The 12,282-nt window shown below is 29.1% G+C and overlaps 2 protein-coding genes across 2 annotated transcripts in view; one reads left to right on the plus strand and one right to left on the minus strand.

The window, feature by feature from the left end:
- Nucleotides 1-12,282, plus strand: part of LOC102677826 (mitoguardin) — a 35,833-nt gene that overhangs the window by 1,809 nt on the left and 21,742 nt on the right. The window lies entirely within an intron of this gene.
- LOC102677508 (protein unzipped) overlaps nucleotides 1,291-12,282 on the minus strand; it is a 24,566-nt gene continuing 13,574 nt past the window's right edge. Inside the window, exons 2-6 of the mRNA XM_006608361.2 lie at nucleotides 5,424-5,619; nucleotides 4,276-4,655; nucleotides 3,059-3,399; nucleotides 2,363-2,836; nucleotides 1,291-2,129 (exon numbers count right to left, since the gene is read on the minus strand). Of these exons, the coding sequence (XP_006608424.1) occupies nucleotides 2,051-2,129; nucleotides 2,363-2,836; nucleotides 3,059-3,399; nucleotides 4,276-4,655; nucleotides 5,424-5,619 (1,470 nt within the window). The 3' untranslated portion in view covers nucleotides 1,291-2,050. The remainder of the gene's footprint in view (nucleotides 2,130-2,362; nucleotides 2,837-3,058; nucleotides 3,400-4,275; nucleotides 4,656-5,423; nucleotides 5,620-12,282) is intronic.

Consider the following 12,282-nt stretch of genomic DNA (forward strand, 5'->3'; position numbering starts at 1 on the left):
ATAACAATAATTTATAAATGATATACCTGCATCATACATATATCTATAAAAGTTGAGGATAGTTGTAGATACGGTTAAATGCAATTTTTTTATGTTGGAATTTTTATTAACATTTTCTCAAAGGCATACAGAAATATGAAGAAGCAACAAAAAATAAGCGATAATTTTTTTTTCAAATACACAGATATCCTATTATCTTTCATTTCTTTCTTTTCAAGATAAAATTAATTTTATCTTGATACTATATTATTAATTTACTTTGGGCCACATCCAATGCATCATTTTATTCACAATGAGAAAATATTCTTGAGTATTAAATATCATTATTTTACTTTATCTTCTATCTATTTTTTTCTTCTGCTTCATTTAAACATATAACATTCTAAAATTTACATGACCCAATCTCGCAACAAATTATTGCTTTCTATTATAATTAACAAATTGTTTAACAGAATATGTCATATCTTTTTACATCTACATAAATCTACATAAATTTTTTACTGAATATATCACAATATTGTGATTAGGCTTACTTTGTATACATATTATTAGAAAATTGTGGACATTTTGTTTTTATTCAAATTAAATTATTTATAATAATTTTCGCGTTATTTTTTTCATTGATGCATATAATGTAATAAAATATGAATAATTCATACAATATTATTTACCGTTCTTAACTATAAATGATTAAATAAATTCGTAAATTCGTATTATTCCTAATAAGAAGAAATATAGAAATTACGTTATATACATACAAATGTACTAAGAAAATATCGAGAATACGTAACGAATGTATGATAAATACTATTTTATTTTCCAAACTTCCAACGCAAAACCAAGTTTAAACTATTAAATGTAGTTTTTAATAAATTCGTATTTCTCGTTTTCTTATCAAACAAATGTACTTTACAAGTTATTAACATATCTATACAAATTAAAATACTGCATTCGTTTGCCATTACAATTTCCATTAATAATTATTTTTTAGGAATCTGCAAGCCTATCACTTTACATGAGACAGATGGGTACACAAAATATTGTATTATTTTTACTGTATTCAGAAGAAATTATTTCAAATAATTATAGAAATATTAATAGCTTCTTTTTAATTCTTTAATATTATTTGAAAATTTACATATTATTATTTATTTTCAAATAGTGTGCACTTTATTATTATTGTTATTATTTATTATTATTTATTATTATTTATTATTATTATTATTATTATTATTATTATTATTATTATTATTATTATTATGTAGCAAATCCTACTATTTTTTTTTTTTTTTTGTTTTATCTAAGGGTCTTTCAAAGCTTTACATCAGTCGATTAAATAATACTAAAATAGCGTTGGAAAAATACCACGTACCCATCCACCTGAACTCTACATATTCTTATTTGTTACACCTTTATAAATCTTACAATTTTCTAAAATTATACTGCACTCTCAAAAATATATAACTGCATTAATTCGCGAATCTTTGTCTCTCCACATTCTTATTCTCTTTTATTATTCTTCAATTTCCATTCGTTTATTCATCATTAAAAGCTTCCTTTAGAAGCTATACACATTCTTATATACATATATAGTTGTCCGAAATAATACCTGTGGTAATTGTAAACTCTTTTTGAACACGTCTCTCTCAAAAAAAAGGATATCATTCTTTTCTTTTTTATTCTTTTTTCCATTCAAAGCTTTTCTTCAAAATTTTTCCCAGAGAAGATTCTAGAATGTACACTTTGCGAAGGCATAAAATAGTTTAACTGGAAAATCGATTCACAGCAAGATTAGTTTAAAGACGGAATGTCATTAGTTTACATTCATCAGTTAATTCAACAATATAGAGGTAAATGTTAACGATCCATAGTTGTTAACATATCCATATATATGTTGGCTGCGATCGCTTGTACTTAACATTCGTCATGAGACTAGCTCATCGTTAAGATATTCTTCGCTATCCTAAATGTGTATATATATATATATATATTTATGTATATATATATATTAAATATGAAGTATTTTTTATTCATCTTTGAAAGGCAAGCACTATGTCAGCTCTGACATGGCATTCTGACTGATCAGCAATTTATAACGAAGGAGCTTTTTTATTTCATATCCACACTCGCTATATGTACGAAATTACAGCAATATTTCGGTGTGATTTGTTCTTCTATTTTTTTCTTTTTTATGCTATTTTTTTTTCCTTTTTTTTTTTTGGTGTATTTTCTTTTGTAATCTCTGGACAATGTTTTTCTCTACGAATATATTACTATTGCAACTTAGGTAATTAGAATATTTTTAAAGTTATAATTATTTCACGTAATTCTATGGACGATAATTATTAACGAAATTATAAACATCTCTAAATTTATTCTAAATAGAGATGTTCCAGAATGCGTCGTTTCTACTTTATTCTTCAATGACAACGGTCCACCATCGTCGCTTTGCATATTAGATATATCGGATTTTTTCGGCGGTATGATCATGTTCTCATCGTGATCCTCGTTATCATCTATATTATGATCACGATGAATATTTTTGCTCATGTTTTGAGAAATTGTGGTAGTAGTAGTAGTAGTGCTCGGTTCTGTTGTTGGTGGTGCGGTGGTTGTAGGAACTAAACTGTAATTTCCAAGGAAATAGATAGATCCAAATTCGGGTTTTACATCAAATATTGTCTGTTCGCTGCGAATACCGCTTATCACACGAGATTTGGTCTCTCCATCTTCGTAATGCGAAATTAAGGCTCCAGAATAGGGTACTTCCATATCGATACAATAACCTTTTAGAGTAACATTTATTCCTGTACCGGGTTCGAGGATTATTTCCACCCTATTTTAAATAAATATTAATATATTAAATGAATATAATATAATATTATATTTATATAATGATAATAATTAAAAATATGTTCATGACATAAAGTATAATTCTTTGAATCAAATAAATTATTTAATATTATTTAAAAGCTGTTAATAATTAGTTGTATAAAAAATCTGTTATTTCTCATATGCTTTTAATTGATTTATTTTAAATGATACAGAAAATACTCACGTATATGCATCAGTACGAGTACTAATTTCCTTTGTACCCCACATTATTTGTGGCAAAGTTGTACCATTCATCAATATAATTGATGTATTTAGGCCTTTCAGAATGGCGTGACCTTGACCCCAGTACATAGAATAATTGTACGTATAAGTGAAAGCTTTCGCCATTTTTGCAGCTTCCGGTCCATTATTGACGATCGTCGCGTTATCAAATATACAGGGATTACTTGACATTTTGATCACTCGTTTTTTAGGCCAACTTAATTTAACCATCGTCAGATTATAATAGATAGGTTCCGTTTCGACCAGAACATCACCACTCTTTGCGATTCCTTCTGTACCATCCTAATGGAAAAAATATAATGCTTTTTTAATTAATAATAATATTTTATTAAAAAAAAAATCTATATATATAGTTCAATATTTTAATTTTTATTTTATACAATATTGAGGTGCAATTCACGTTTTGAAATAATATTAACTCTAACTAAAATAACAAATTTCTTCTAATTTAAAATAAGTATCAATCAATTACGTAGCCGATAAATGATATCAGTTCATTTATCCGTCATTTACATGTAAGATTACCCTTCAATTAATTATTATATTAATTATTATATTAACAACTATATTTTCCTGCTTTACTCTTCATCCTACATCAATCCTTTCCTATTCCACATTAAATAAATGTTTCAGTTTTAACATATAAAACATATAATAAAAATATATACAAAACTTTTGAAACTGCTATCGCATCGAATATAAATCACTGCCACTCAAATCGCAAAGGGTTTTAATTCACCGCAAATCTTAAAACCCGGTGGCAATGCCCCGTTTTCATCCAATTCTCTGACTGAAAACCAACCCATAAACGCTTCTCAACCGCAACTACTTCACATCTGAAAAGGAACACCCTCCTCTCTTGTTTCTCGTTTCAATTCCCTCCACCACTCTCCATTAACAAATCTCGATTACGGGCATTGCAATTTCCACCATCCAAGCAAGCATCGTATCCAAAAGAGGAGACTAACCCTCGCTAATCCTCAGTCTGTTTTCATTCCATGATATGAATGGCTTAATCCCTCTACCACCTTACAAACGCGAAACGCAAGCATTGCAATCTCAACTACAAACATCCTTCTTCCTCAAGAAAAAAAGAGAGAAAAAGAGAGAGAGAGAGAGAGAACACCATGCTCCACGAGCCGCGTAGCAATTACTTACATCTTTCACGTAGCTGATACTCTCTAGAATGTTGTCATTGGTGGCCAAGGTGCCTATATAATGGGTATATCTCGCCGCCGATGTGTTCTTGGGGATTTCCGCTAGGTGCCGGGCGACGAACATCTTCTCCGTTGCTACAGCTCCCAACGGGGTGGGTTTGTATTTGTCCAAGTACTCCCAGTTGACGCGTGCTGCACTCTTCACGTTCTCGAGCAAGTCGTATTTATCGTACGACTGCACGGTACCGTGCATCGTCACGGTGCATCGTTGCTCGTTACCCCTTTGGGCACCAGCCACCCAGACAGTCGTGTGCAATACCCTGCATACGTACAGGGGTACTCTTTTTTCTGATTTGTCTGCTTGATTGTTGAACGAGTCGTCTGCGGAAAAAAAGAAAGAAAGAAAGAAAGAAAGAAAGAAAGAAAAGAAAAAAAATAAATGTCGACGGATTTTTATCGGAAGAGACGAGAACGGTTGGATATTTTTATCCAGTCAAGGGGGAGGGGATGGAGGAGATGAGAATTGTATATTCAAGATATTGTCAAGAGAGAATAATCTCGTCTGGGCCAGGTGTATAGGCGAGAAAAGTTAATTCATGGGCTCTTTTGAAGATGTTGCTTCGAGGCGATGCTTAGCGGCAATTAGTAAGAACGGGAAATTAACGCGAGCTTGTGCAACCGTGCAGGAGTGTTTCCGGATGTAAATGATATACCTTAACATTCACAAGTGGTGGTCGGACACTTGCTCGATTTCGACTTAAGGATATATCTTAATTATGAGATTGTCATGTGAACGGTGATAAATATTTGTTTATAATAAAATATTATAGCTTTTAAACACAATTTCTTCGAACTTACATTTCTTTTAAATATTTCGAAAGGATTTTTTTTTTTCAATTTTTATTATAAAATTTGAAGGATAAAGATATTAGAAAAACAATGTTTAATTAAATTTAAATAAATAATTAATTAAAGTTCTTAAGATTAATTCATTTACGATGATTATAATACAATATGTATAAAAAGTTAATTTATTTTAATGCATTTTATATTTCAATGCTTTTCCATAACAAAAATTAAGACTTTTTGACAAAGTTAACCATCGAAAAGATTATATTTCATCCTGTTTTCTCCTCTAATTCGACATACCTTCCACTTTTTCGATCTCGAAACCACCAATGACTATATCCTTGGAGCCATCATAATGGGTGCGGGGCAGCCAATTCAGGGTGGTCGAAGTGATCAATTGGTACTTTGACAGGATGTGCACGCTGTTGTCTGCATTCGTCAGCAATAGAAGAACACCGAATAGTCCTACAGCGAGGAAGACCCTTTGCCAAGACATCTGCAATTTTAACGTTTTAACGTCATTGTGAATGAAAAGAAAGAAAAAAAAAAAAAAAGAGAGAGAGAAAAGAGGAAAAGAAAAGAAGTAAAAATATCTGTGAAGAGAATAATTTTTTGTGCGAGCTATTCGCAAAATCCATATGTTCAAGAGGAAGTTCAAGAGTGTGTTCATATCTAATCCAGGAAAGGGTTGAACACGTGGTGAACGAAGGAGACGAGCTCTAATAAGATCGTTATTACGATACAGCAAGCTAATTTAGAGGTAATTTGAGATAATAAGGCTCAGCTTGCACCGTAGAAAAAAAAAATATCGGCAAATTTAACATCGTGTGCGTTATTAGCTTTTTTATTAGCTGTGTATATTGTTAATGGATTGAAGCTTCATCATTTTCTTCGAGGATATTTTTAACATTGCGTGGAATTAATTTTTATTCGGATAGTTTTAGGGATATGCAAAAGTAAAAATTATAACAATATTTAAAATGTTCTAAAAATAAGAATATTTTTTAAGATTATTCTCTAGTCTATTGATTTGTATAATTGATAATATTTCTGTTTTAGAGAGAAAATTAAGTAAGAGAATTTATTTGAGGGTAAAATTCTTTGAAATTTGAGAATTGCTTTAATTTCTTCATTTTGAAAAATTTTTTTCAAAAAATCAATCATAGATAATATTTTTTTTTACAAAAATAATACATTATCATTTGCCATATTTTAAGGCAATGTATATTTCTTCCTTTTTCTTATCATTATTTTTCTTTTTTTAAACTGAACGATAATTGTTTCCGACAAAGTGATCTATCATCATTTGCTTTTTTTTATATAATGCATGGTATTCTCAAAAATGAGCCAAGTTTCCAATTTTTAAATACAATGTTACGCAACGTTTCAACGCGTTTTATAGCGACCTTAACTTTTGTAACAGTAATACCTTGCCTCTTTGCGATTATGTTTCTGCTTACAGAGCGTATCTTTAACACAGCTCGCGTATAACTGGATCTCCTACTTCGCCTCATGTGTTTTCGCTTCAGTTAATGGCAAGAAAACGAAACGAACACGCGAATATTTCTAGAGTGTCCTGTGATCGAGCCAAAATATTTTCTCATTGCCATATCGTATTCATGGTCAATTCTTTTTATTTTATCAATTTCCTGTTTTTGACTTCTTACACATTATTCATGGAGTATATTTCTTTGAAAGTTCTCAGTTTAAGAATTAAAACTTTATATAATTTTGTACAAAGTTAATAATATCGATAGAAATTCGAGAAAAATTCAAGAATTTATGATAAAATGTCTCGAATTCTCGAAAAATAGAAAGGATCTTAAATTCTTTGAGGAATTAAAAACATCAAACAACAGACTTTAAAAGGAAATCGAATATTTATAATAAAATTTTTAGTTGTAAAAAGATAGTAATACATACATAAATTCTTAAGAAATTCTTAGTTATTTAAATTTTTTAAATAAATTAAGAATATCCATAGAATTTAAAAAGGAAAAAGAAATTATAATTTTATAATAAAAATATTTAATTATAAAAAAGCGACAGATTAAAATTTATAGTATATTTTGCATATATATTTTGTTGAAAAAATGAACCTTGAATATTTTTCTTCGGTCAATGGAAATTTTACCTTCAAGCTACACTGCATGGAACGTGTTAATATATGATTTCCTGTATTTCTTAAGTTTCTTTTTATAAGGATATTTTATATTTAGCAATTTCTAGATAATATTATATAGTTAGACGATCCAAAGTTATTATTTTAATAATAGGTAAACGTTGAAAAAGAAGAGATTTTTCTTGAAATCAGTCCATAATAATTTGGAGCAATTGATTTTTTATTTTTCGATAGACTCTATCTCACTATTTAAAACATCTCAGATTTAAAACATTTTCAACCTAATATTAAATATTAAAATATTAAAATTTTAAAATCGATTGTCCGAATTTTTTGCGATTTTAAAATAATTTTGATCAATAATTTATTTTTTTCGAATAAATATAACAGAGAAAATTATTTTTTCTCGTTTTATAAAAGAAATTACAATTTTTGTCTGTCAAAATTTTTTATAAACTTAATCAGTCATGCTCGTCTACGCATTCGCAGTTAATGTAATGGTGTAACGGAAGTCGCAGCTTTAACCATCATTAACGGAGATTCATAAAATAATATAATATCGAATTGGAAAAAAAAAAAAAGAAAGAAAGGTTCGGTCGTAAAAATGTTAGTCTGGAAGGAAGCATGAATGCACTAGTTTCCTTTCAAGGTGTACCTGGTACATATATATCTTCAATATACATAGAAGTTACTGTAACGGTTCCGTGGCATATCCGTTTACGTGATAATACACTTATTTTATAACGCTCGTGCCCCACTGCGTACAATTCTTTGCTTTTTCATTTTAGGATCTCGCTTGACTGACTTCTAAAGTTATCTGTGAACATGGGCAAGAGAGTAAACTTAACTCAACTTTTAATAGTATTTTATTGCGACCGATTTAATATGAAATGGGAAAATTCTAACATGATTATGGGGGAAGTTTAGAGAAATTTTTATCTTTTAAAGGATTTAATTAAATGTTTGATGAATAAATTGGAAGAAATTAATTTCTTTGAAAACTATTTCTTTGAGCTATTCGTCTTGGGTTATTGATCTGTTGATCCGTGACTCATATTTTTGAGTCATAGAGAACAGTTAGGTTACGTTATTTAATTTTATTAATCAGTAATTTTTTCCTATAAAATATAGGAAAGAAGAATACATTATATTATATAAATATATTATTTTGATTAAATAATTATGTCATCAAATTTTTAATTATACATTAAAATAAAATAAATTCGAAATTATTTTGATTTGATACTAATAGTAATTAGTAGTTAGTAATTAGTAGATTAAAGAAATAAGAGAATTTTAAATATTTTTTTCAAACGATTTATATTCTTTAGAAAGAAAAAAAATAAGCAAGTATATATTTGAAAGACTTGGTCGATTTTTGGGATAACTCCAAATTGTAAGGAGGGCTGTTCCATAATCTAGTTTGGCGAGTAAAATAGATTAGGGTTCACAAAGAGAGGTGGATGCTCTTTGTTCCATTGCGTAAAAAGCTGAACAAAAGCGTGACGTTGTAGCTAGAGGGAACAAAAGAGCATCTGTGTTTTTCATTCCAAGTGATCCTGAATCGCGACCGGGATCAATTTCATTTAAGAAATGATGCAATTTTATGCGGCAAAGTGCTCCGCGTTTAAACACTCAATTTAAAGATCTTGCATTCACTTTGAAATAAAAAATTCAAATCGAATCTTTTGTTTTAAACAAATATTTCGAAACATTCGTTCAATTAATTACAAATTTGGCCCATTTAGAAAAAAATTTATATAATACTATATATTATGTTAAAAAAAGAAAAATTGTATTTTCAAAATATGATATATATCTCCATTATCTTATAGAAAGTTATAAGATAGTTATAACTGTATTTTTTATAAAAATTATTGAAAATTTATTGTCCTATCAGTTTTGAAGAATTAATTTATTTGAGCAAACTATGATTACATAAATTAATTTCAAAGATGGAAATTTCCAAATACACTATCCGATAATTAAATTCTATTCCCATGATCCCTGAAATTTCATTAATTCTTTTAAATTGATCCTAGACACGTGATCCTTCGATTCATTTAATTATAAGATTTGTAGATTAAAGATATATATATATATATCTTTCACAAAACCTTATTTACAACTCTATCTTTTCTCATTATTGATATTTTAATTATATGAAATCTCATATATCATATGAGATATCTCGTATATCTCATAACATCGACATATATCGATAGTTACAATTTTACTCCGCGCTACTTGATGGATTAAAAATCGTGTGATACTGTTTTGTCTTGTTTAAAATATTGTATCTAACATTTCCCAAAATATGTTGCAAATATTTGAAATTTCATCTTTTTACCTTTTCAAGCAAAGTTAGAAAGTTTGAAACGAAGTTTGTAAAGGAACGATACAAAGAAAATGATAAAAGACCTATCGACTACTAAAGATGGCAGTATTTTATTTCGTATTTGTATTGATGAGATCGTAGGTAGGTAGCGTGGAATACCCTTGTGTTTACTCATAGTTTAACAAAACGTTTCCGTTCTGGCCCACGGATTCCCGCGGATGCATCGGTATTGTTGCTGCTTTCGATCGAACGATCGAAAAAGGGCTCTGACCTGGTGGAGATATCGCGTATTGTGCGTTCCTACGTGGAACGGCTAGACCCAGTGATGGTCGGTCGAGCATGTTGAACGATCAAGCAATAAAATTCCCCACCTTGGTCTCCCTAAATCGAAATGAGAATACCTATGGGCTCAAAAGAAATCGTTTTTCAAAAGAATTCATTTTTATAAATTGATCGTATTGAATTGTGATCGTTCAATCGATATTTCCTGTTTTTCTCCCTCAATTTTTCTGCAATCTGTCTGTCTGCAATGAGTTTTTATCAAGAAGTAATAATTTTCTTTTTATTTTCAGTATTTTTAATTTCTATTCAATAATTTATAAAAAAGTTTGTTGGGTTTCCCTAATTAATATCAGAAATGTTGGTTTTTATTTTATTTTCTGATTATTTATATTTATACAGAAGTAATTCGCTAATATTGTATTAAATTATGATTTTTTTTTTAAGTAATCTATTGTATATATTTATAATTCAAAAATATTCAATATTATAGCGATTCTTTCATGTTATTAACATGCTTTAATTAATGCATGCTTTCATTTTATTTCGTTATTTTATAAATTTAAAAGTTTGATTATCTATTTTTCTTTCTTTCTTTTCTTTTTAATTTGTTTCAATAATTTTTAAAAATGTATAATCTCATTAATCTTAATTCGAATTCTTAGATTTCGATACATTATGGATCAGCTGTGAGAATTTCCCGTCGTTCTATTTCCAGTTGTTCGATCAGCCGAGCGGTTTTATTGAACGACCAGTCGCTCGTGATTTAATTAGCCTCGAAAACGAGGTATCTTCTGTCGAATCTCTAGCTGCATCTCTCCATTTATATTCCAAAATGGAAGTATGTCCTACATAGATGTGATTTTATAAAACATCAACGAGATCGTTGCTAGATTATTATCGAAGTGTTCCAACATCGAATAAAATGAGGAATATTTTAAAAATTAAATCCAATACTTAAATATCGTATTTTGAATTTATACGTTCCAAATTCATCAAATATCGAATTTATTTCGAAACTAGGATCGCTAATAATGAAGAATACTAAGAATACTCGAGCAAATATTTGAAAAAAAAAAATTTATCTAAATTTTATATGTTATAAATAAAATTTCTAACTTATCAATTCACGAATATTAATTGGTCAAGAAGATTTGATTATTTAAAAATACAAGAAATGATATTATATGTTATACATGGTCAGATAAGCTTATAGATTATTTGGTGAAGACAGATGATCTGTAAATAATATATTTGAAGATCGAGAATGAGAGAAAGAGATTGAATATTTATTTTAAAATATATGTTATCTGAGTATCTGATTGATTCTAAGAATGCACATGGAAATTACTTCACATGATGACACGTAGAATAGAAAAGAATTATGAAAATAACACAGAAACAATATACATTTTTTTTTACCATTTTATGTCATATGCTTTTATTTTCAAAAAATCCACACATAGGATATTTTACTAAAACTAAATTATTATAAAATATACATTAAACAAAAAAAAGGAACTTAAAATCATTTGAAAATTGGCCGGAATAATTATTTTTACACACGAAAAAATATGCAGAAAGGATTTTTTACCATAAAAAAAAAAACAAATCGGATCAAAAAATACGAGACATTTGATTGTGACACTGGAGAAATACTAAATCTAGCTTATCATCGTTCGACCGAAAATAATAGGATAAAGAGGTGGTGTCTACATAGTAGGTGGTCTGTCAACAAGTTACTTTGCAACCAGTTACTTTACCGATAATGCGAAGCGCCAACCTCGATAATGCCTCGAATACAAGTTAAAGAGCTTCAATAATAACCGTTTTACCGTTTTTTTCTCTCTCTCTCTCTTTCTGTTCGAAACCAAGAAAATTTATATTCACGAAACGTTATTCCATCTGCTCGTTTCACGTAAATAGCCTATTACGTGTATGCATGGAGAATTATTATCCTTTTCCCCTTTTTCTGTCGCGTAAGTCTTGTCTAGGTTGCGAGTCGTTTCACCATGAGGATCACGGTCCATTGTGGAATTCTGGTTACATCATTTTCCGGCTTCCGTGCGATTCACACCGAGGGAGAGTAAATTGCCGATTTAATCGTTGCGTTTCCTTTCGAAATCGCTTGGCACGTTCAACGATTCGGAATAACTACAGCTTCGAGGATATAGACATAAACGAGTTGGATGAAATTGCTTTTTTTATGTAGCTAGAAACGAATATTTTAATTCATAAATAGAGAAAACTTATCGTGTATTTGACGCGATAAATAGGTTAGTGGAATTAGATTATTAAAATCGAATATTAAATAGAATTTCGATAATAAGTCAATTATCAAGAGATCACCATGGATAAATTTCCATCGTTTACAGAGAAAATTATTTAATCTACTTGATCCATTCTATTTAAAAAAAAAA

Source organism: Apis dorsata, unplaced genomic scaffold, assembly GCF_000469605.1.
Source record: "Apis dorsata unplaced genomic scaffold, Apis dorsata 1.3 scaffold_34, whole genome shotgun sequence".
Lineage (NCBI taxonomy): Eukaryota > Metazoa > Arthropoda > Insecta > Hymenoptera > Apidae > Apis > Apis dorsata.